The 27,144-nt window shown below is 37.4% G+C and overlaps 1 protein-coding gene across 5 annotated transcripts in view; it reads right to left on the reverse strand.

Annotated features, from left to right (window-relative positions):
- Window positions 1-301: 301 nt before the first annotated feature.
- Window positions 302-27,144, reverse strand: part of Pcmtd1 (protein-L-isoaspartate (D-aspartate) O-methyltransferase domain containing 1) — a 68,197-nt gene continuing 41,354 nt past the window's right edge. For 2 of the 5 annotated variants that reach the window (XM_060385902.1, XM_021654021.2), the window contains 4 exons: window positions 25,429-25,531; window positions 11,906-12,077; window positions 9,812-9,935; window positions 302-3,643 (listed from right to left, as the gene is read on the reverse strand). In XM_060385902.1, coding sequence (XP_060241885.1) covers window positions 3,276-3,643; window positions 9,812-9,935; window positions 11,906-12,077; window positions 25,429-25,531 — 767 coding nt within the window. In that variant the 3' untranslated portion in view covers window positions 302-3,275. Of the gene's footprint in view, window positions 3,644-9,811; window positions 9,936-11,905; window positions 12,078-17,597; window positions 17,790-25,428; window positions 25,532-27,144 lie in introns of those variants that run through there. The other 3 variants (XM_021654020.2, XM_060385903.1, XM_060385904.1) reach the window with 3 other exon arrangements.

Raw genomic sequence — 27,144 nt, forward strand, 5'->3', positions numbered from 1 at the left:
TCCTTGTCGGAATTTTGCTCAATCCAAAGCTTAAGTCAATAAAGATGAGACAGGCATGGCGTTACTAGGTCAGTTTGTTCTTGTCTCCTATGCAGCCACACTGGATAAATGCAACCTAATTTCATCAATGTTCCTTTCTTTAACTGAGGTGTTTTGACTGGGACTGTACTTCATCACTGAGGTCAATGGAGTTAGGACTTCTGCCCTAACCACTGTGGCTAAACACCTATATGCAGTGTGATTGCTTAACTCAAAAATAAGAAAGAAAGAAAGAAAAAAAAAAAGACAGGCCACTAAATAATGCTGTGTAATGATGTGATTTGTTTATTTAAAATGATTTCCCTCCCAAGTTGCCCAATGATTTAGCAGGCTTTCTTTCACTTTCATCTAAAACAATCAACACACTCTTTGTATTTTATTTTTACCATGTTTGCTATTTTAACATTTGTTTAAAATCAGAGTCCAGTATGTTGACCAGTGAGAAGAATAGATTCAAGTTACACCCTTGGCATGGCATTGTTGCCGGACCCTTGGGATTTCAATGGTGGTGGATGCTCCTTCAGGCCCTGCCTGCAATCTGCTGCAAGACTTAAGCACCACACACCACCATTCAAGGCTTCATCGTCTTCAAAGATAAAACTAAATGTATTTTTGTCTGTAGGTTAGTTCATGAGGCTATTTCCCATAATTTTCATATACTTTCTTTTATTTATGTTCAGTTCTTACTTTATGACCCAGATGGGCTTCAAACTCATTCTGTAAATCCCAGATGGCCTTAAGTTTGTGCTATTTCTCCTGCCTCAGCCTCTCAAGAGCTGATTACAGGCATGAGCCATCACATATGGCTTCCTTTCACTTGCATTTTTGTATTGCTTCTTTTTGAGGTTTTTTTTTTTTCATTTTCTTCCATTTATTTTTATTTCATCTGTATTTACTACTCCATTAACTATAAAACATAACTTTCCACATTCAAACAAATACAACTTCATTAAAAATATGCACAAACCCATCTATTCTTAATCTAATGCATCTGAGTTAATAGATATGACAGCTTTCCTTGAATTTTCACTTATCCCTACCTTTAAAAGTCAACCAGAAAGTCACACCTGAAAAATAAGTGAATTTAAAAGGACAAAAATATACATTTCAGAGACAATAATGCAATGATCAAGATAATCTATTGTACAATTTGTCAAAGTCAACAGAAGACAGCATGAAAACACCCACCTTCAAATATATCATTAACAACTCTCCTAAATAATAAGATCATTGAAGAATATTTCAGACAACTGTACATCAGCTCCAAGAAAAAAAAATATGTAGGGGGACAGGATGGGGAAATTAAATGAAAACTCTTCTCAGATAAAATCTCATGTGTATCCGCAATTCAAGATTAAACTTCTCAAATAAATTTTTTAACAGAACAAAAGAGTATGCTGGTCTGAGGATATATGTCAGCTGTAAAGCGCTTGTTTAGCATGCATGAGGTTCTGGTCCTGGGTTTAATCACAGCACCACCACAGGGAGGGTGGGAGGTGTCTTTCCCTTTTTGCACAGAAACATGATAGGGCATTTCTTAACAATAGTTTACTAATTATATTAAGAAAAATTGGACACACCCATTCTACCAAGAGCCAAATGAATTTTTTCCATCACACTGTCTCTACTAAAACATTATCAATCATTTGGGTCAATTTCATGTTTAAACTTTTTTTAACTGATTCATCAATGCAGAATTATTGGAGCTGAGTTATTTAAAACTATTTAAATAATCATGATTGTGTTTCCTGAGGCAAATCTGAGTAGTTGCTCTAACAGTGATGTGTTGGGAATAAGTGAGACAGACCCTTGAAAACTTTCCTTTAAAAGCATATAATCTGTGTGATGTTAAATAGTAAGTAGGTCACATCTCACAGCTTCACAAGGGATAATTGTGTACAGGCCTTACTAGGAGAAAAGAACCAATAACTAATGCACTGCCTGTTTTATCAGATATCCTACATAGCTTAAGAAGGTAATGTTAAGCAAAAAGTGAAATCATTATCATAGAAAGAAAGAAAGAAAGAAAGAAAGAAAGAAAGAAGGAAGGAAGGAAGGAAGGAAGGAAGGAAGGAAGGAAGGAAGGAAGAAAGAAAGAAAGAAAGAAAGAAAGAAAGAAAGAAAGAAAGAAAAAAACAATCAAACACAGAATGAAGGCAAATGAGCTTGGTATGTGTCCCAGAGATCCCACTATGATTCTGAACCAAATTTTAATATAAAGGCATCTACATACAACTTCCATGACTATCTATACCAGAAAGATTCAGAGCAGATGAGGCGAGAAGAGCCTACCTTGTCAACGATAAATATCCACGTAACCAGAAGTCCCCTTGCTGACGTGCCTCAATGACCACATCACTCCCCTGCTACTGGAGGTGTCTAAGAAGCAGTGGTCACTTACTGTGACTTACACACTTTTTTACATTTACAGGCAAATGGGACGATGAATGTCTTTTCAAATCTAGTACTTTATAGTTAATTACATAAAAGCAGCCCTAAATTTACTACTGTTTAAAATTCTAGTTGAGATAACCTCATTATCTTTAAATACTGAGAACACAGAGGGCCCATAAAAACTAGTTGTGTCAAGTAGCCACTTCCTCCTTTAATATTCACTTGCTGTGCTCTTAAAATCTCAATGAGAGAAGCAGGAATTTTCCCTGTGTCTTTTGGCAATAGATTCAAAAGCAAAAGTTTCAGGCCTATAAAATGTCATGAAGTCTCTGGTTTTTAAAGCTAACTTATTCAGCATCTTGAATTATTATTGCACTCACATGTCGCCCGGAATATGTCTAGAACAAAAGTTAAATAGGTCTACAAGCATTTGCTTTCCTTATTAGATAAGCAAGCTCGCATAAAAGAAATGCAAAATGCAATTTAAATAAGTCTATATATGTGTGACAATATATCAACTTCTTATACAATGAAATTCAACCCCCAACACTTCAAATTCATGAAGAACCAGAAAGGAATCACTGTACACAAAAGTTCAAACTATTGACACATTCCACTTTGAGATCACTGAGCTAAAACTGCAATTTCTCAAGATTTAAGAAAAATAGATTTTAGGAAAGAGACTCTGTTAAATCACTGAATACATCATTTCTGCCATTAAGAGAAATAACTAATGCTTTTTTCTGAGATAATTCATTCTAATGAAGTAATTCTCTAACTCCTAATAAACACTACATTTACAAGAGTAAGGGAATTATCAGTAGGCATTCTTCCTTGTAAAGTTATTTGTCTCTAAAATACGTCAAGTAAGCTTTTAAGGACTCGGGAAGCGGCAGCTTCATGATCTTTTCCCTTAGTAAGTTCTGAGGTGGCTCCTCACGTTTCACAACTTCGCTGTTATCTTTCTCTTCTTCTTCTTTGCTGTCTTCTTCCATTTTCTCATCCTCTTCGCTGTCTAGAGGCTGAGGGATAAGCTGATTACCCACAAATACGTAAGTGTTAATTCTCTGTTTAACTCTCTTTCTTTTCCTCTTGGGTGGAGCCCTTTGTGGAATCCCTTTGGCTTGCATCTCATCATTTATGAAGTTTCTAAGTGTGCGTCGAATGTAAATACGAGCCAAGTCTTGGAGATTCCTGACAGCACATGGGGCTAAAAACAAACAAAAATGAAAACATCATACACCACTCATTTCCTCACAGAACATTAAACTATAAAATACTGCTTAGAGAGTCCTTAACACACAACAACTGAACGCACACTGAGCAGGGCAGGCAGGACAGAAAAATAAGAACATCCTTGTTGCTATTTATATGCATGGAGATTCTCTGGAAGAATAAATAATTTAAAAGCAGGATAAGGACAAAAACGGTAAAGAGATGAAAGGTTTCACCCACCATATCATTTTATACTGTTTTTTGTTTGTTTAAGTTATTGGGAGGAAACGCAACCATTTGTAACTCCAGTTCTGAAAGATCTGACGCGATCTTCTGGCCTACAAGGGACCAGGCATGTTTGTGCTGCACATGTATACAGGCAGGCAAAACACTCATACAAATAAGTTAAAAATAAATGTAAATTTGTTTTTCTTAAGAAAATGAATAAATCATATAGAGACAAATACTTATCAGAAAAACTCAATGCAATGCTTCTGAAGCTGTTGGGGGGTTCACATATGAACAAGTGCATGTGTGGCTGGAAAGTAAAACAAAGAGAGGGAGGAACGGGAGGGGCAGGCAGAGTGAGTAAGTGATCGCATACACTTGTTCACAGCAAAAGATCATCCAACATGAGCTGTGAATGAACAGAGATCCCCAATACAAGAGGCACAGCTTTAAGGTACTGGTATTTATTTGTATCAAATTCATCACAAAATGGAGGAAGAAGGGCCATAAATTCAAATGTACAAAATACCAAGGGTGCCTTTGATGTAAAACTGTTCACCAAATACTTCCTAAGCAATAAGTCAGACGCATAAGAACACATTTAGACACATGACTGATTTAAACTAGAAAAGTCCTCAAATGCAGGGAGCTCACATATATGGAAGAGAAAGGTTAAAAAGATGGAGACAGGATGAAGCGAAAAAAGAAAGAGAACAGAGCAGCGGTCACATTACACAAGTTCTTGGCTACAGGTACTGGAGCTTTCCACCAGCTGGTGGGACAGGCCTCCCTGAGAAGAATGCTTTGCCAGAGTCCAAAGCAGCTGATTCATTTAGTAGCCATGAAATGATCTAGGCAAAGACAGCAGCAAAGCCCTAATGGATGAATGGGCTTCATCTGCTCAAAGACTGACTACTGTGTAGGTGGTGATGCCTGGAATAGCAGTTCAGCTGAACACTTGAGTGAGCACGTGAGATGGCCACTCTGACGGGAAGCAGCAGGACAAATACAATATTGATATATGAGACAGCACAGAAACAAACCGGCTACAGGGGATAAAAGGAAAAATACCAAACTAAAACATGCAGTATCCAGCCTATATTTCTGGGGAGATACTGGTATCAAATACAAACCCAACAAATACAGAGAGGAGAACAGGATGAGAAGGAAATTCAAGTGTGTTTGTTTTGAATCTCCATCACTATCCAGAAAGGTTATTTCAGGAGCAATATCAGCAATATAGGAGACAGGAGGGTTGCTGGGACTTCCTCTGACCTCTGTATGTATATACACAGGCCCATATACCCTTACACATGTGTATATGCATAACATACACAAAAAAATAGACAATTTTTTTAAAAATGTATGTCTTTACATACATTTTATATAGTGGCATTTTAATCCAGAAATATGGCTGCTTTGGAAAGGGAACACATTTAAAGACCTTCTATATCTATGATATGGTGACACATCCTTAGCACAAGTCTTTAATCCCAAACAATGATGTCAACTGAGGGACAAAGTGACCTATCAGATAAAGACCACAAAAAAGGTTATGCCCAACTCTCAGGAGAACAGAGAGGAAAGAGAGTCGACTTAAGAGAGAGAAGCACAGAGAGGAAGAGAGCAAACAATTTTACAGGGTTTTACAGAGTCAATAGAACAAGTTAGACACAGGTGAAGACAGAACAAGTCAGCGAATGAAAAGGAGCCAGAAGATTAGAAGAGATTGCTAGAGTTAGTTTGAGGCCAAGCAAACCAATTCAGTCATAAAATAAAAGAAGCTTGCTTGAACCAGTCAGCTTGAAGAGGAGTTTCGGCCAGAAAAGCTGAGTTAAACCAGCCAGCCAGAGTTCAGAAAGAGATAGAGAGGGTAAGCTTATTCAGAAGTAAGTCTCAGAGACTGAAAACATTCAGGCCTAGGTTAGAATGTATGAAGGACAGAAGCTTCCAGGACTAGGCCTAGCTTAGCAGACACAGGCTTTAAGCCTTTTACGTCAAGTGAATAAAAGTTATTTTTACATGTATAAAATTTGACACCCTGTCTCATAAAAATAAACAATTATTAAAGGCGGGGGATTGAAAAAGTCACTTGTTTATTTAGGCTGAACCACACAAAAATTCCTTTTTTAAAAAAAGCTAACTTCACATACCAAATACATGTTTTTAAAAGATTAAGTCCACATAATTAGGATAAATTTTATAATTTATTATGCATTCTTTGCCCCTGAACTTAAACAATTTCACCTGCTTTCTGAAAATTTAAATCATATCTCTAGACTAGCAACTCTCAAAATTCTCAACTTGCTTTTGGAGACTGTTAATATACAGAAAGAGTTAGTATCAAAAATGTACCCTGACCCTGAGTTTAACAACTATCTCTTGATGCCAATCCAATTTCATCAATCCTCTCCTTCCATCCCCACGCAAATTGTTTCTACTGAAAATACATTTCAGGGGAAAGATACATTGTTTTAATTTGGCCCTGTACATCCCAACTGATCCCACTTTTTCAACAAAGTGTCTTTCTGCCTGCCTGTCTGCCTTTTTTTCCTGTCTTTCATTGTGTGTATAATGGTGATGTGTGTGTTTGCATGTGAATTCGCACATGCCACAGCACATGTAACGGAGGCCAGAGAATAGCATTTGGGAGTTGCTTTTCTCTGTCTACTGTGGGTTCCTGGGATCAAATTCAGTTCACTAGGCTTGTTCTGCAAATATCTGTAGCCACAGAGCCTTTTTGCTGGCCTTTGATGAGTTTATTTCTAGTTTATATCAAATATGCTATACGATATAAACTATCATATATATGATATTTATCATATATGAATACATATAATATAACCAATATCCAATAGCTTATATTCACATATACTCAACCAATATCCAATAACTGACTGTCTAATTTGCCATTCTATTTTTGTGCAGCACATCATCCATGCCAATTATAATTTACATTAGCACGCAACCATAGTTAGAGCTAAGACTCATAAAAGCTAACCTAAAGCAAGTGTCAGATAAAAAAGAAAATAGGTATTTCTAGAACTGTTAAACTTTCATGAAAAGCACTTCCATGGCTACTGCACAAAACTGCAGAGCCTAGGAGACAGAAGTATACTGATCCACAAAACACCTGCTGCGGGCTGTGTAAGCGTGGGGACACCACTGCAGGGAGCGTGTGCCACGGAGCTTTTTATTAACTTTCCATTGGCCTATGAAAAACTAAACTGTCAGAAGTAAACACAGTTCTGTTTAAACAATGGGAGGGAAAATGGCTTTATGTTGGTACTTCTTAGCTGGTCGTTTGAGTAGGATCAGGTAGTACAGAATGGCAGGGGTATGCCATCTTTACCAAACAGCCACAAAATGCAAACAAGAGACACTCAGTTTGGTGCTGTAAGAAGTCTGGAAGGATATGAATGCTGCAGCATAGAAACTTCAAAGTTTTAACAGAATGGTTCTCCTTTTTCCTTTTACCACTCTTATTATGAGTTTCCCTGTTGTATGTGGATATTTTTATATGCTTTGTCTCTTGTACTTTTTGTTAGCACCAAAAGTATACACAAGCATATTAAAAATAAAAACTGGTTCAGGACAGTTTCTAAATTATAAAATTTATTTTTTTTTTCAGAACTGAGAGCTTACTTAATCTCTTTCTGAAAAGAGACAAAAATGGAAAACAGTCAACATGGATGAAATTTTATAAGTCCTTAAATGTAGTCACAATGTCTCCAAAGCACTCTCCATGGTGAAGAAACCTTCAAGGCACTGCCACCCCTAGAAAGTGACACTCTGCAACCTCTCTCTATTTTCCCAGGAAGAGAACAGCTTGTGGTTTGAATGGATAAAATGCTGCTGGCCATCTAGGCCTCTGGTGCTACCATAGAACCCATACAATAGCTAGGCTGTGCTCACCATGTATGTGCGTGTCTCCTGTAACTGGGTGGACAAGTCTGTCAGAACTATGCAGATCTAACTTCTTTCCCTCTCATTGACCCTGCTTGGTAATCAAGCTGACACAGCAGTCATTAAGGTATCTGACCTCTGAGTCCATCCCTCAAATGGTAAGAACTAGGGAAATAAACAAGTATGATTTTGCTTTTTACTAACCATTATTATGGGCCACATACTAAGCCAAGCACTTTAGAAGTATTATACTCCATAATTTTTTGAAGCCTTTTCAATATGTTCCAATGTCAGATGGCTCAAAAGAAAATCAAACAAGTATTGAGAATAAAAATGAGCTTTCTGTATAAAGCCAAATTCCTATGAAATAAAAGAAAATTAAATCAGAGGTTCATTTGTAGTTAAGAACTGTGTTTAAGAATTAACAAAAGCACGGCCTACTCAAAGGTAGTTAAAAGTAGTCTCCCTCTGGTCTTTCTAAAAGGCCTTCTGGGTCCAAGTCATATGGCCATCACTTTTTCCATGAGACTTAATTTTCCTGGTCTCCAACATTCCACACCAGTGGATCCCTTAACCAAGAAGTCTTCCTGTTGTATCTCTAAATTTGTAAGTCACAGGTCCAACTCAAACCCCTCTTTTCTACCTCTATCTCTACTCTCCTTAGGAGATTTTATCTATTTCTTGTCCAAGCACAGCTTAAGACACCATTTTACATTGAAGATGTAAACGTCAGTTATATAGTAGATTTGGGCCCAAATGCCTTCCTGACACTAGTATAGTCATAGGTACCTCAAACATAGCCTAAAGAAAATGTCTGCTCTTTACACCTCCTTTCAAACAACGCAACACACACAGACATTCTCAGCTAGTCATTAAAGACCAGTTCTTTCTCCTTCACTCATATTCCTCACATTGTAGGATCTCTCTTCCTTCAAACAATTCTATCCACATCCATATCAACTATCTTCACGGTAACTAGTCTACTTCCCCCATTCTCTGGTGACAATTCATACTCTACAGCCCCTCAACATGCTCCTGATCTTGACCCTCTCATGCTTTTCATGAGCCTAGCACCTTTTGTAGTCACTCTCTCTGAAAGATGCTACTCAGTGTAGCGGATTTGTCTACAGTCCCAGCACTCAGAAGGTTAAAGGCGTAAGGAATTGGAGTTCAACACCATTGTTGTCTTTACACTGAACAGGAGACCTTGACTCAAAAAATAAAAATAAATAAATAAAAAACAAGCAAAACAAATAAATGATGCTGCCACAAACTCTTCTCCAACTACGTTCTTGGACAGTAGTCTAATCGTTATTCAGATCTTGCCTCAGCAAACAGCCTTGCTTCCTAACACCCTTAGACCAGATGTTCTTCCACTGAAAGAAGGAACCACGCTGAAGGCATTTTCAGTAAAACTTCCAACCTGAATAGGGGTCAATCATAGTTTAAGTCTCTAAGCCCTCCCTAGGTAACTGACGTCCTGGTTGGCAAGTTGAGACATGAATGCTAGGCAAGTTGTCCTACAGCAGTTAAATAAAACAAGGAATGAAAAAAGGATAAATACACCATATAGGCAAACGCCCCCAGGAAAGTCCGCTATCCCTGAATCCTGATTGGTGGAAAAAAGTAACTGTAACTCGGCAGATGTTTGTGGTTCTCAGGCTTAAAAGCTCTGTAAAATTCTGGCTCAGACTCACAGTTCAACTCCCAAGTCTGTTCTGCATCCCTGACTGATCAGCTGGGGCCTGACTGCAATGAGCAGACACTGTAACAGCACAACTTTCCACCATATCACAAACCAGTAAGTTCACAGGTGGTATGATCCTTTCCTTCTAAGTTTCCAAGAAGAAAGCTACTGTGCCCCACACAACACAAAGACTTTTTTTTTATTTTTGAGTGAAGAATAATCAATCTACTCATTACATTACTGTGTATTAAATTCATTATAATGATATGATCTAAAAAATCCAAAACATGAATGAAATCCCATCAGTGACAACCCATTCTGTGAGTACAAAGATCTACTTACGGAGCCCCACAGAATCCGGTGTGCCATTATCATTCTTACTAGGTTGTACTAGTGGTGCAAAGGAAACAGCAAGGATATTTTTACTTTCCCAAGTGTTTTGTCCAGTCCGCATAATCTGTGTTAACTATTTGGAGTGAAACAAAAAAGAAGCAAAGTGATTACCTTAATGTCAAACTTTTACAATTGCCGATGAGAAGGTAACACTTAAATGCAACCAAATTATTTTAAGTATTATAATACAAGCTATCTATCACCCACTCCACAGGAAATGTATAGCTGGTACTTTTAGTCTGGCCAAGAACCTGTAGTTGAGGAGCTCACAGAACTCAGAGGAGAATCCACCATTATTATTTAACTAAATGAGCATAATAACAAATGTCTATCAGGAGTAAAGGTCTCAGTCCTTATCAGAGACCCATAATTTGTCAAACTTCAGATAATAAGTATCTGTGAAATACTCAGCTATAAATGGGACATCTGTATCAAACTTTCTCACACCCCCAAGGCTCAGGGAAAAATCACAAAAAAAGAGGGCAAAAACAATTATAAGAACCAGAGGTCACAGAGCACTGCTATAAATCAGAGTTTTTCTGGACATGACAGGACCATGGCACCCATAGGCTCACAGCAGCTGCTGGTCGAAACTTCAGCGTTGTGGGAAGGGCCTATTGAAGCCCCACCCATGGCAGATGTAACTACTGACAGGATAGCTGCTAGAAATGGAAAGTCAGTTTCCTTTCGGGATGGAGTCCTTGTTAGTTTGACCGTTCTCCAGTGGATGGTGCTACACGGCTGCATATGAACAAGAACTTCTACAGGTACCTCCACAGACCTGCACACAGCACTGTCTCCCCAAATAAATGTCGGAAACAAGTCCAGTCATTTGGTTACAGCACTGTTAATAAGACTGTGTTTTCATTACTATGCCACTGATCTCTCTTTACGCTCTTATATATGTTCTTAATAAATGAGATTCTAATTCCAACCTTAATTTGATACTGTGAACAAATATAGTCAGGGCCAGAGAGATGGTTCAGCTGGTAAAGGTGCTTGCTGCCAAACCTGACACCTGGGTTTCACCCCTGAGACCCACATGGCAGAAGGAGAAACCAATTCTTACAAGTTATCCTTTGACCTCCAAACATGTTCTGGCATGCCCCCACACATACATGATACTGAATGTAATTTAGTATGTTTTTAAATAAGCACAAAAGGAAGTTTCTTTAGTCAGCAAACATCTGTAGTTTCAGAATGCATATAATCCCAGGAATATACGCACTAAGACACTGAAGTCCTGAATTACAGGCTAGCTTGAGTCACATAAGATGCTGACTCACGAAAAACAGATCTTCAAACACATCATTAAAGGACACCAAACAAGTGAGTAATCTTAGGTGTAAGCCTCAGGTATGCTCAGGTAAACAAAGTACATGTAACTGTGTGCACGTGTGTTAAAAACAGTGCCCACTGCACTCTCGCCTCCACACATTCACAATGAGCCAGGCATGTCCACTTCTTCTTTTACTATAAATTCCATTTGCAAGTGTATGTGTGTGTGTGTGTGTGTGAGAGAGAGAGAGAGAGAGAGAGAGAGAGAGAGAGAGAGAGAGAGAGAATTGCTAGACATGGAACTCATAGCTTCACCTGACAGGTAAGCCCTCTACCATTCAAAAATATCCCTGGTCCTTCCAGACACATCTCTAGTACTTTTTATCATTCTTACCTACTCAACAATCTTTAAATTTTTTAATAATTTGTTTTATTTATAAAGATAAGAACTTGAAGGCAGTTCACAAGCCAGACTTAACATGTTACAGGCTGAAGACTTGCATTCAATTGCATACCTACCAAATGAGAAACTGACTGACTGAACCTGAGTGGTTGAGTGGGCTCTCATTTCCTGCCACACTTCCTTTCTACATCAGCTTTGCTTAATGTACTTAGGGATCTCTTTCAGGCTTCTTTCTATGCACATACATAGATCTGTAAAGAATTGTTTCTTCTTCAAAAGTTACAATGTGTCTTTCCCTATCACAGAGTCCTAATTTCCAGTGTCACAAACATCCTGTGACAAATGCAGGACAGTGAAGGTACCTGATCTTCTATAGGCATGACCAATATGCCCCCAACTTTGAGTAAGATCTTCATGTAGTTTTCATGGTCTTTCTGGACTCCAGCTCCACAGTAAATTCGATCATACTGATGACTGTCAGAAGCTATCTGAAGGCAATTACCCACCACAAATGCGGGTTCACAGAATTCAAATCTGTGTGGGGAAACAAACATTTTAATTTGTTTAAACAAAACATTAACTTTTTGACAAATTCCTATAACCCTGTCCTTGAAAAAGCAAGGCTATCAACATTAATTTTATGGATAAGATACAATAGGAAACTTTATTTTAAAATGTGTGAAATTTAACGCTTATCAAGTATACTGTTTTGTTATCTGTGAGACAGCATACAAAGTAAGAACCTATTCTAAACCATACGAAACTTTACTTAGGGTAAAAATGAACAAAACCAAAGGCCCATCAAATAACAATCTTGAGATGCCCCCAAAATGTCGTTTGAGGATGAAGTCAGCAATAAGAAAAGGCTTTCACTTTCTTTCCAGAATAGTTAGAGCCAGCACAAAGGAGAAAGGCTCAGTTAAGGGCTCCTCTCTGCTTGCCACTGTTGCTCACATAAACAGTGGCACAGCCTTGGCCAAGAGATAGCAATCTACTAGTCATGACCCTTGCAACCACTAAGATTAGGGTGGCTTTCCTAAAAATTTAGGCTTGTCACCTTACAAGATTGGGATAGAAAGCAAATGAGTGGTGCTTTAACTGCAACTTTGGCCCCTATGCTTTTCTTAAATGACACAAGGGGAAATGTGGTTTCAAGGTTTATCCCACCAAGCACCTCTAGTTATAACGCTGGCTCTTGATAATGTTACACAGTAACAAGCTACCCTACACAAACTTCCAATTTATTTCTTAAATCCTGCCAACAAAGTGAAAAATAGACTACTATACGATGTAAAGTTAAAAGCTCGATGTAAATGCAATCCTTTTCCCCCTTAGACCTTGAACTCACAACCCAAGCTGGGCTCAAACTCCTTGAACTCCTCCTGCTCAAGCCTCTTAAATGATTAAATTATAGGTATGAGACCCCTTCCCAATCATACCCAATCTTTTAAAACCAGTTCTTAATCTTTTAAGTTGATAGTAAAAATCATACAGCAAGATTATGCTATTATTTACAAATGAAATAACTTACAGTAAAAGCTTGGCAAACACTGAAGGATGACTAAATGATTTCATTCAGAATGAATTTTACTTTATAAAACATACCCTGCCCTTTGATAATTAATAGTGAACTTAATACATATTAAGTTCTCATCAAAGTTTACTAAAGCATAGATACATCAATGAGCATGCATTTAAAGATAAGTCTACCACTCTTGAACCCTGTCCTTCACTCTCTACTATCTCTGTGGGCGGAACTAAGGGGAAGTGGGAAAGGGTTGAAAGAGCTGGGAGGTAGGAGTTACAAACAGTACATACTGTACTCTCATCTCCACACTTTACACTGAGCCTGGCATGCCATTTATTGATTGATTGATTGATTGCTGTAAGTGACATCTCACTGTTTATATTTTCCAGAATTCCCTTCCATCATTTTGTTCTCCTCCAGAGAAGAAACAAATGCTATGGCCTGGATGTAGTGTGTTTGTTGTAAGACAGTTGCCACATATGGCAATATTGAGAGGTATCGAAATCTTTAAGAGAGCCCTAGGAGAACTTAAAAAGATCATGAGAAATTAGTCTCAAAAAGACTAATTCCCATGTCACAGGGGTGGGTTAGGGCCCACAGAGCTAAGCAGTTGTAAAGAGCAAAGAAAGCTCAAAAATGTTGTACAATATTCCCAAATATGTGCTCATCATATCTGTCACATCCTGATGCATGTCCTAAGGTCCCAGCAGGTAGCTTGTGTTGTTATAATAAAGACAGACTTCCTAGTACTGCTGTAGCATGTACACATTTCTCTGTAGCTAGACTGAATTCCTTGCCTCTAATTTAACATGACAACTGTGATGAAGCATTCCTGTGACTGTGTGTGGTGTTCCTTTGCCTCAAATGTTCTTCACTGGCCACCTGCCACTAATGAATGTCTACTATACACTTAAGTTACACTTAAAATATCAGCTTCACAATGAAGTCTTAGTGTTTAAAAGTATCAGGCTACCTACATCAGGGATATTTAATTTCTCTCAGAGACAAGGCCATACAGTCCAACCTCTGACTACTTAAAATAGGATCGAAATGTAATTTCTTTTTAGGTTTGGGTTATTTACTTTATGACTGCATGTGTGTAAGTGTTTTGGCTGTATGTATGGTATGTACCACAAGTATGCCTGGTGCCTATGGAGGCCAGAGAGGGCATCTGGATCCCCTAGAACTGATACTACAGATAGTTGTGAGCTGTCCTGTGGGTGCTTGGAATCACACCTACATCCTGTACAAGAGCAACAAGTTCTCTCAGCCAGTGAGACATGGCTGCAGCCCCAAAACGTAATTTTGATTTTAAATAATCATGCTGTGAATCATACAATTTAACTATTTTTATCAAGTTTACAGCAAATGCTCTTTTTAATAAGTTTTTCTCAGTAAGTTCTATCTGAAAATCTTCATCCTTATAAAAACCCATTTTAAATAGTAACTTATATTACTCTAATTTTCAGATGCACAGAATCTTTAAAAAAAGATCAAGATTTAGAATTACTAAAGTTCTTTTATAAATCTATTAAATCAACTAAAGTATAGTTTTTATAATTTGAAAGCTTCCTACTAACTACAATACAGGGCAGATTACAGAAACAATATCTTAAAAACACCATTAGAAGTGAGCAATTTATAATTAAAACCACAGAAATTTATTCAAGAAATTTGTGCCTGATTTTAAAACTGTGTGCTCCTGTACAAGTTCTCCCAAATGCAGTTTCTATTAGTCTAATCAAGCACATGCAGTCTGACTTCAGCTATGGTGCTCACTGCAAACACAAATGAATGGACAAGACAATCTAAGGAATCCTACTCATTACATTATAACTTACAAGTGTGGTAAGCACTTTAGCATTTAGACGAAAGGAGTGTGATTCCCTAAGAGTGAAGGTGAAAGAAAACAGACCCAGAGATCAGAGGCTTCCTGTGAAATTCTGAGCTGTGATCTAAAGGTCAGACAGGACTGTCTAGAGCCACACTATCCAAGATGGCAGCCATTAACTACAGACACTAAGCCCTTAACATGTGGCTAGCCCAATGTGAGTTGTGCTCTCTATATGAAATTCATGTAAAATTTCAAAGAATTTCTACAAAAAAGAAAAATACTTCAACAATACTTTTACATTGCATACCAATAGACAATGCTTACACAGTTACATCAAAAGACGAATCAGGCAGACAGGTGGTGCAAGAACTTTCTCCTTAAAATATTGTTTTTCTTTGGAATATTTTCCTGCTTTTTGGTTTCTTTTGTTTGGTTGTTTTGGTCATCTCTGAATATGTCTGAATTTAACTGCAGTTCTATCATCTATCACCCCTCCCCCAATGCATTTATACAATTAAGTAAAACATGAAAGAAATACATATGCTTTATGTTACCTTTTCTAACTACCAACTCTAAGAACTCTAATTACAAAGTAAATATGATGATCACAAAAAAAAATCTCAAGATCTGAAGACAAATTTGCCTGGAAATAAAGTTACAGGGAAAATATACGCCCACTGCATTCTATAGTGATATTGTGTTTCAGATCATGATGCAGGTTGGTAAAGACCCACTCACACATTAGTGATGTAATGTTTCATAGATCATGATGCTGGTTGACAACCGTGTGTGTGTGTGTGTGTGTGTGTGTGTGTGTTCCCAACATGTGAAAAACCAAACTAACTCTTGGCTTTAATATGCCATTTAACTGAGTATCTAAAACCATGCTCATTATTCTAATAATAACCTGAATGTTTTCCCTTTTAATGGAGATATGAAAAGTCTATTTACCTCAAAGTGTGGGTAAAGCATCATTTTGGAAGAAAAATCCAATCTTTTACTCCACTAATATAAATGAAACATAGACTTCTAATTCCCTTATTTACTATACCTTAACATACTAGCTTCCTTGTACAGAACACTTAGGTTTGAAAGCCTATTAAAATCAGAAAACATTCCAGCAGTGGTGAGATAGCTCAGGGGGTAAAGGCATCTGCTGACGAGCCTGATGACCTGGGTGCAGTCCTCAGGACCACATGGTGGAGGAACAGAACTAACTCTAGCAAGTTATTCTCTGACTTCCAAGTCCATGCCCCGCCCACAGCAAAATAAATAAAAAACATATTAAGAAAATTTTAAATCCCCAAAGACCTGTACTAGTTCTAGTTATAAAATTTTTTAAAGAGCCATATCTGGAACTGTGAAAAACTGTTGGCAATAAAAATGTAAAAGAAAATAAAGAATTTGTAAGCCAAATAAACAAGAAGTTACCACCAAATTATAACAGTATTAAATAAATAAATAAAAACAGAAAAGAAATATAAATGTCTCCTGAAGTATTTCCCAATAAATAGGTATAAACCATTATTTATTATACCTACGATCATGGCTTAAACTTTGCAACCTCTAATACACAAATTTTTCACAATTGGTTAAGGAAAAAGGCATTTTAAAATTGCACATTGCTAAAATTTTAAAGCCTTACATATGGATAGAGGTTAACTTTACAAAGCACTTGTAGGTGCTTCTGGGTAGTATGCAATGGAGAATCTGAAATGCCTTTTCACAAACGCATTCAAGAAATAAATTCATACTAGTCAGCTGAAGAATGACTAAGAGTCCACTGCTGGCATTAACCCCGTTAAATGGTGGCACCTGCTCATAGACATGCTCATTAATATGCATGATGAGTTACTAAAAAACTGAATCAAGACACAGATGGTGGCTGCTAGCAATGTTATGTTATTAACCAGATGTAACTCCTATTGATTCTTCCAGGAGAGCAGGAAAAAAAAAAATCTCTCTTAAGTATTGACTATTCCAAAAGCTGTGCCACACCTAAGTTTCTTAAACCACACAGAGACATAGCACACTTTAAACCTTAACAACAAATTCTGTGTAATCTAGAAGGTTGCAGCAATAAACTGTCCAGAATTCTATATATAAAATGGTACTATGAGTACTGATAAATTATACATGTAATTCAGGTTAGAATATAGTGAATTAGAAAACCCAAATTCGATCTTTTCATACAAACCACAGTTCACATAAAACCTGAGAAATGTAACCAATCTACCATAATAATAAACATATGTGATTATATTTAAGAATGGCTCAGATGTTCTCTCCCTAGTTCTTATGTTAATATTAGACATTTCTTAAAATGTTATATATAAGTTAAAATTAGCAGGCATTTTTATTTTTAGAAAAATTCTTAAACAAAATCTCCCAAAATAAATTGACTTCCCTGAGTCACACTACCAAATATAAGTTATCTGTACATAGGGGGAAAAAAGTCTTAAAGTGAGTAAAATGCTCACAAATTCATTCACACAAGGCTTATTACCAAAATAAGCCTGAAATAAATAAAATAAACCTGAAAATACAATGACTGCTGTGAGACTCACACAGGAACACATTTCACTTGCTCTTACTAAGCTGTGCACTGAAAACCATTCAGAGAAGAATGCAGACATCTTGGCTGAGAACATAAACACTTGCCCCAAGTTAGAGCAGGATTCCAGTCACTTACCTTAGCAGTGGCTTTCTTTATAGGTGCATGTTGGACTATCTTCATCTTCAGATGGACAGATGATTTCGTTCACAGCAGGGACCTTGCCAACTTGCCCATATAATTCTTTTGAAAAGCAGCTAGGAGATCAGGGTGACCTAGCCTTGCCCTGTAGCTTCCCTCTTAGACGGATAGTCTAGGTCTAGGAGCTGACTGAGAGTAGAAAAAACAACATTCCCCTTCAATACACTGTGAAGTTGGGGCCAGCAATTGCGCACCTACTTTAGTAGGTGCCAGAGGACACTGTCATTGAAACTGTAGACAATTATTCCAACGGAATAAAGAAATTTCAAGGACCTCGGGAAGATTCCTACCTTGTTCTCATCTCATCCAAGAGAAACTGACAAACAAATCATAGAATCTTTTTCTTAAAACATTTCATTAAAACAGTTTGAGTCTTAAGAACTAGGACCACTTTGTTAAAAATAAGACAAAACTTTAAACAAACATTTCTGCTGTGATAAAAGCAAAGAACTATTAAACTCTTGATCTCCAAATACACCATTCAAATACTTTATAATCAGTAACTACACTGTTGAATGAGAAATTAGAAAACAAAGATTTTACCTTTTCAAGTGTTTTCCCTTCCAACTGCATCATACTCATCTTAGGACAATTCAGGCATTGTTTGTTTGCATTGAATAAACAAACCCACATTACTGTGGCATTGTAGAAACATACAATACTGAAATGGTCACTAAATGTTTTATAGAAAACCTGACAACTAAGTCATTCAACGCCATTGCATTTTTCCACATAGATGTTAATATTATATAATATTATAACTCATAGTCCTTTTACTATTTTCAAGGACTCTCTGTCCCAAACAATTTAACTGTTTATCACATTAAAATTTGTCTAGCAAGGTCTGGTAGTTCATGTCTACAATCTCAGCACTAGAGAAGCTGAGGCAGGAGGATCACACGTTTGAAGCTAATCTGAGAAATTTAACACTCCCTGTCACCTAAATAAATAAATAGATAGATAGGTAAATAGATAAAAGGAAGGATGGAATACATACAGAAAAAGTTAATGCTTTTGGACAGGGTCAGACTCTACAGTCTAGGTTAGCTTGGAACACTCAAATTATTCTCCTGCCTCAGTCTCTCATGTGCTGTGACTGCAAGTATGCCTCATCATGATCAGCACAAAAACTGTATTTTAAAAGAGTTGAGGATGTAGTTTAGTGGTACAATGATCTTGTATGTATAAATCCCTAGGTTTTATCTTCAGTACCACTGGGAGAAAAAAATGCTTACAGCTTACAATAATTTATATAAAATTATTTCTGGACACTACCAGTATATCAAGATATACAAACATTTGAAGAGTAATACTGAGTATAATGAGTTAGTTACAAAAACAAATGACTTCACTACAATTATCTTTAAAAGGACCTAATAAATCACTCCAGAGATAAAAACTAAACTGAATCCAGAAGCACTTAATTTTCAAATACAAATCACTGTGGAAAATAAGACTTCAATTAATTGCAAGTAAAACCAGGATTCTAACTATTGCCATGCATCAGTTATAATCTTTTGAAGACTACAAAAGATGAAGAATGGACTGCGTTCGCTCATCCTCCCCTCCAACAAAGCCGAGCTGTCCTGTCTTAGCTGTGTGCTCTGTGCCAGTGTGTATAACCACATTAGTGCTGTTGCCCGATTCTTATCTGAAGGAAATACACAATACATATAAAAACGCTGCTTTACACTCTATAACCAGGGCTAAGTGGCTAGGTTACACTTTATTGGGAGCAGCTCATTTCTAGGAAGAACTAATTTAAAATAAACAAAAAAAACAACCGTTTTTAACTGGCCAGAGTCTGAAACAGTGGTTTTCAACCTTTCCACTGCTGTGACCCATACATGTTATAGTGACCACTCTAAACATAAAATTATTTCTTTCCTACTTCATAAGTGTTTCTGCTGCTACTATTAATCATAATGTAAGCATCTGATACGCAAGATATCTGATATGGACCCATCAAAGGGTTGTTCACCCCACACAGGGGTTGCAACCCACAGGTTGAGAACTACTGGTATAAGATAATAGATTTACTGGTCTGACCACACACACTACTGTTTTCATTATTTATGACTCATTTATGTGCCCAATTACATACAAATACTGGTCCTCTCTCTGTAGGAAGAATATGCAGACTATTCTTATTTGGCTACAGATAAGCATTTCCAAAATTTTCTCTAATCATCTTGAGGGAAGAGGTACACCCTACTGACCTTACAAAAACTTTATGTAGTAGGATTCCAAAGAGCCAATTCAACTGTATACACCCATTTTTACGTACTAACTAAACTCATACACATAACTATAAATAAATGTTTTACTAATGACCAACTCTTTCATTAGGTCAAAGTTACAACTCAAGCATCTCTAACTAAGGTAATTACCCAAGTACTCATAGCTGGACAAATGTATTTTGTTTTCTGTGTAAATACTGGTTTGAGGTAACTTGATGACTCCCTCCCATACTTCCTATTCTAATTGACTGATACTGAGAGGGCTTGAGGTCCTTGTGCTCAAAGACAAGCAGCTGGGAATCCAGCAATGTTAAACATGCAGTGATGACTCTTCAAAGCGGAGATGTATACCCGTTTACAGTCCTGAAAACCGGACACAGATGCAGGTAGTGGCCCTGTGATCTGTGCAATCTGTAGGGCCAGGCCTCACCCGACTCTTGTACATTTATCTCGGTCATTCACTGTCCCCAGATCCTTGTCTTGCGCATTGTTTCTCAGTCAACAGAACACATCATTATGGAAAAGGTCAAATGTAATTTGTAAAGAGTTTCAAGGTAAACATGTTTTAAGCTTTGTTGTACACACAGGATTGAGTTAATTATCACCAGGAAACTTTTTCCCCCAAAACTGTACTGTGCTTAAATATGCCTACAATAAACCATCCAGTGTCAGACTCCAGAAGTTTCAACCAACACTGGCTACTGAATTGTGCTGAACCTATTTCCTTCTGCCTCATGTGGATCACTACTCTGCTGGCCCTGGTGTTTGCAGAGACCCCTCAACTAAACACCTAATCTTCTTAACCAATAAGGCCACAATACCAATCTTAGATCATAGTAAACTTATAAAAAATGATCTTTGAGGGCTGACAAATTAACTTATGGTTCAGTGGATAAAGTTGCCTGCTGCCAAATCTGACAACCAGTTTGATCCCCAGGACCCAAATAAATGAAGGTAAGAATCAACTCCCGTAATAAATGTAATAAAAATGTTTAATAAAATAAAAATGACATTTTTTAGTGTCTGAAGACTATTAGAGGTCAATAAACTAGCAACAGCAGGGCAATGCTACTAGAACATGCCACGACCATCCCTTTTCTTGATGATTAAAACTATTTTTTCCTGCAGAGGCAAAAATCATTGGCTGCCATCAGAGACCACTTGGCCTAAACACTGTAAGAAATCACCTGGTCATCTGTGTTTAGGAAAACTTTTGAAATCAGACCAGTTGATAAGGAAGTTCAGTGAACAGCATCACCGAGGAGTAAGTGATCCTTCACTGCAGCGTCCCATGTCCAAGTACAATAAACTCTGAGGAGCTGCTCTGGGCCATTTACCCATTCATGCGGCACTGAAACAGTGCTACGGACATGTATTAAGGATTCCTTATGCAAAGAACAAATGACTTAAGCCACAAGACACAAGTCTGTACAGCACACAAGTAAGACACATACACATAAATACACACACATACACACACACTAAAAGTACAGGGCTTTTTACTTTTACTAAAAGTAAAAATATACACTTGTATTTCTATACTGTACATTATGTATCCTAACACTAGGTAGTTATTAAATCTCTCACCCTCTCATCCTGACCTCCAGCAGATATTTTTAAGAAAACCTTCAAAGTGTAGCTTAATACACATACAAGTTGGCAATACTGTTGAAGGAAGGTGTTGATATGAAGGCTCTGGATTCCTCAAATGAAGAAACAGCACTGGATTTTAAATACTTGTTCTCTCCATGCTCAATTCTAAAGATGATGAAATCCCAAACCAAAACCATGTTCTTTCTTTCCTTTTCTTTTCCCTTTCCTTCTGTCCTTTCTTCCTTTCTTCCTTTCCTTCCTTCCTTCCTTCCTTCCTTCCTTCCTTCCCTCTCTCTTTCATTTCTTTCTTTCTTTCTTTTTTGAAACAGGGTTTCTCTGTGTAGCCTTGGCTGTCCTAGACTCACTTTGTAGACCAGTCTGGCCTTGAACTCACAGAGATCTGCCTGCTTCTGCATCCCTGAGTGCTAGGATTACAGGTGTGTACCACTGCACACATCTGACATTTTCTTTAATCTCTATTTTATAACATGCATCCATAACACTACACATAAATATGAAACTGCTTAGGAGAGAAACTTTTTACATTTTGCAGATGTTTATTTTTTAATTGAAAGAAAAGAAGAATAATATCCTCAAACATTTAAAAAAAAAACCTAAAATTTCATCAAAACACAAGTATGGCAAGAAGAAAAATATCATATCCTCTAACTAGTTACCAAAACAAAATTATGTAAAAAGGATTGAAAAGTAGCCCAATGCACAACAAATCAACTTTGATTACTTAACCTTACATCAGTTTCTATTTTAGGCAAAATGAAACAGTTTCCTAGTACTAGACACTCTTTGTATACAAGACCCATTTGTAATATGAGATACTGAACAATAAGTAACATTTCATACCTGTTCTGATTAGTTTGTTAACTTGACACAAGCAAGGGTCTTCTGAAAAAGAGAACCTTGAAAAAACTGTCTCTGTCAGATTGGCCTGTAGGCAAGTCTGTGGGGGCATTTTCTTGATGTATGATTGATGTGGGAGGACCCAACCTACTACTGTGGGCAATGCCATCCCTAGGCTGGTGGTCCTGGTCTGTAATAAGAAAGCAGGCTGAGCAAGCCATAGGGAGCAAGTTAATAAGCAGCCCTCCTCTGCAACCTCTCCTTCAGTTCCTGTTCCCAAGTTCCTGCCTTGAGTTCGGGTCCTAACAACCTTCACTGAAGGACTTTAAGCTGTAAGCAAATCAATTCTTTCTTTCCAAGGTGGGTTTTGGTCCTGGTGTTAACCATAGCAATAGAAACCTGACTATACTACTCCTGCCTAAGAGGTAAAATACAACTGCCCCAAATGGACTAACATAAAAATGTTTCAAAAATAAGCTGTAACACTTCAGCAAGTAGGATAAACGCCTGGTTAATGATTTTAAAACATTCAATGCCACACGGATTACTCTTCACTGAATGGTATAGATCATTTCAAGAATTAGTTTAAAAACAAACAAATCAAAAACAAGCAGAAAAAAAAAGAACATTTTCACAATTATGTGAAAACATTTATTTCTTATCTTTTTATTTTTGAGAAGGGGGGGGGCTGAGCTGGCCCAGTGGATGCCTGCCATGCAAGTGAGGACCTGGGTCTGCACCCTCAGAGTCATGCATGAAGCCTGGCATGGTAACATGCACTTAGCTGGGTTGATGAGCTTCGGCTTCGATCAGAGACCCTGTCTAAAAAGCACACATGAAGCGTGACTGAGAAAAGAGACCCACATTAATCTCTGGCCTCCACAAATACACACATGCATGCGTGTATGCACACCTTCATGTCCAAACCCACATGAACAAGCACACACACATACATATATACAGAAACCATTAAATACCTAAATATAAATAAGATAACTAAATATCTTAAAACTGATTTGTTATACTATTTAAAAAAAATCATTGGAATCATAGCATATTTTATGGCTATGCAGACCACTTCTCAGAAATAAACCTGGATAAAGGCCTTAGTGACTCAAGTCTTCCTTAAGCCTGTTGATTACGGACAGAATTGAACCTTCATGTATCAACAGAGGAAATATATGAACAACTAATATGTAACAGATTTTACTGAAGACTTCACACTTTCATCAATATTATTTTTATACTTTTTCTAAGTTAAAATGTACTCAAAAACTTCTTATGGGCAGATTAAGTGTCAATATTAAAACACTTTATAGGAAATCAAGTAATTCAAAAATTCTCAGTAACTAGATAAAAAATAATCTTGCCCATATTTCAAGACTCAGAAACCACATTAGTCATTAGACAGATGAAAAACGATGAAGACACAAACAGATGCTAAAGTTTAATAGCAATTTATTATTAAATAACTTAAGCTAAACACCTTGATTTTTATTAAGTGTGTTTCTTTTTTGAATAAATGCAGTAGGCAACTGAAAATGACTGAGAGTACAAATCAAGTTTTAATTCATAAAGTTTTAGTTCAAGAAGAAAAGTTGTTCAGGGGCTGGAGAGACGGCTCAGTGACTTGGTGTACTTGGTCTTGCGGAGGACTGTGGTTGGGGTTCCAGCACCCACAAGGCAGCTCTCACACTATCTGTAACTCTAGTGCCAAGGATCTGGTGCCCTCTCTGAAATCTGAACGTGTATGTGGTTGCACACAGTGACATGTAGGCAAAACACTAATACATATAAAATAAGCCTATAAAAGACACAAGTTGTTCAGCAAACTGATAATTTACCTGGCCAACTTAAAGCCACTGTGCTTATTACAGAAAAAAGTAATCTGGACATCTCAACTCTTTCAGTCCTTCCTGAAGTGCTTAAAATTCCAGTTACAATCACTGCAGGAGCTGAGGATTCTGCTGTGGAGCACTTGTTTTGTTTTCTTCAACAAGTTCAAGCATTATTCGCACTAGGATATAAACCCACGAAAGAGGAGACAGAAATCAAAGGGCAAGTAGAGGAGGAAGAAGAGCAAAAGGGCAGGAAAGGAAAATATACCCCCTGAAAGACATTCAGAGTGTTCCTGGATTCTGAACTCCCCTCTAGGTCTGTGCTCTTGAGATGAAATCTCTGCTGACAGCCTAGAACTCCAACTCCCCTCCCCAGTTTTCACACTGGCAGTTAAGCCAGGGCTAGGGATGAGTGAGGGACCCCTGCCAATAAGCCATGTTTGAAGTCTGGGTCACTTTTTACATTGAAACCTTGATGTATACTGATTGAGTTCTAAGCCTTTGCTTCCTATCCCTTGTAAGGCTTTCTCTGTTGGAAACTATGACATGCTATACAGAAAAATGACATGCTAAAGCACTTCATATGGTAGGCTATTTCACTTCATGGGACTTTATTTCAAATTCAAATGTAAGAATCCTTGTTTCATAAAACTCTCAGGGCAGAATTTCAGCATGATTACACCCCACATCTTCACGTTCACTGCTGTTCCAAGGATCAACACCTATGCAATGTCTTGGAAAGGGAAGCCAGAGTCAAAGTAAACAGTTGTATAGAACAGATTTCTCAAACAGGATCCCACAGTGACACATACAGATGTATTTATATAGGAACTTCTACTATATTTATTACAGAGAAACTGAATACTGTAAGGAAGGACCTTTGTGTGCTGGTACGTACCTTTGAATGTTGGTATGCACGGTACGAACAGAGGACCGGATGTTAAAACTACTACCCAAAAGGTTTAAAACAGTTACAAAAAAAAGTACTTGGAGCACAAACATCTTTTTTTCTATCCAGAAGGTACCATATGATATTTAAGACGTGAAAGACCAGTAATCATGTTATTTATCTGTAATTTAATTACACGGTAACTTCTCTATTTTTCCTCATGGCACAACACAGAGATTTCTACAGTATTCACTTAGTCAGAATCAATAAGCTAATACTGTTCAAGTACAGGAATACTCCACATATTCATTAATTGCTTGTACACCAAAACTACAGGTATAAATACTTACTTATCAAAGCTATCGCTATTTTTGATGAAGCTCTCCAATTTCTCCTTGGCATATTCCACCACATCTGAATGAAGTTCAATCCCATGATTTATTCCAAAAGGACCTGCAATTGTAGGAGCATTTTTATAAAAATATTAATGATGTACCCCTAGAGTTCTAATTTATGTATATATATACTTATATACCAATAGCATTTAAAGAGAGTAAGAAATATGCAAACAGTTACTAGCTGGATTTTAGAGTTGAATGGAAACCTGTTTACATTACTTCAATGCAGTGATGGGGAGGGGTATTCACTTGCTTTTTGTGAAGAAGAAAAGGGAGGGAGCACAGTAAGCAACAGATAATAAGGCTAAAACCCATAGGTCTCCAAAAGACAGTTTGTTGGCAGGATACTATGATCAAAATACTCACAGATCCCCAGGTTTAAGGGGTGGTGGTGATGCTTTGCAGGCTGAGACTAGAACCAGACCTTGCCTTAGTCAACACTCTGTACCTCTAAGCCCACTATTTTGCTAACTTGCTTACTCAGACTAGCCTTCAAGTCACTATGCAATCCAGGTTAGGCCCTAACTTGTGAATCTCATGCCTCAGCTTTCTGAGTAACAAGAGGAAATAAATATGCATGCATCACCACACCCAGAGGAGGTTGAATCTTTATCATAATCTTATCTTATCATGTATTCATAATCTGGTGGTTCTCACATATGCAGTTAAGCAAACCTCAAGCTTTTTACACCATTCTTCTTTTTACACATGACAATGGCTAAAGAGACCTCCCAAAAAAAGGGCTGGAGAGAAGAGCTTACTCAGTGTTCCCTATAACTGGCAGACAGTACTTGTTCACTGGGATCGAGGACACAGTATATGTCCAGGTTACAACACCAGATCCTGTCCACAATCCCCACAAAGGTAATACACAATTGCAGTAGACATGCAAGTTTCTCTTCATTGTCTGAAATGGAATCAAACAGGTTTTGTGCTCTACATTCTTTTACTGTAATCTGAGAGATTTCTTAAGGCTGTGTTTGCTTATTTTTGTTTTGAAAAGTCTCTCTCTGTAGCCCCAACTAGCTCTGAGCTTACACTTTCCTGCCTTGCTTCTGGAGTGCTGGGGTTGCTCCCATGTCCAGCTTAGTAATTCTTCTTAAGGAATCTGTAACTGGAGGTGCCCTCTACTGCTGGTGATACTGCAATGCATATCATCAGACTGGTCTAAAGACTTGTCTAAATTTAACCACTAAGTGCTTTAAAGTAACAAGGAAAAAATCAAAAACAAATGATCAAATTTAGATGTTCTCTGAGTATAAAAAAAAAGAAAATGCGAAAATGCTCAGTCTTCAAACCAAATATCAAACATTAAGAAAAAAAGAAAAAAAAAACTAATTTTTACCTAGAAAATTTATTTGGACAAGAAATTTTAATCATGAGACAATTTGACTCAGCAAATACAACAATTTCCTTTGCTTCCAGGTTGGTGAGGTTTTTTTTTTTTTTGTTTGGGGGCAGGGGATGCTGGGACAAGGTCACATGTAGAGCTGAAGCTGAAGCTGGCACTGAACTTATGTAATAAAGAATGATTTCAAGAGCTGGTCCTGTCATCACTTATCAAATAATAGGATTATAGGCAGTAGTCACCATGCCAACCAACCTGAAATATTATGGTTTTAAAAGTGAACTGAGGCAACCATAAGCATTTCTTTTCTGTTTCCTTAC

Source organism: Meriones unguiculatus, chromosome 6 (genome assembly GCF_030254825.1).
Source record: "Meriones unguiculatus strain TT.TT164.6M chromosome 6, Bangor_MerUng_6.1, whole genome shotgun sequence".
Lineage (NCBI taxonomy): Eukaryota > Metazoa > Chordata > Mammalia > Rodentia > Muridae > Meriones > Meriones unguiculatus.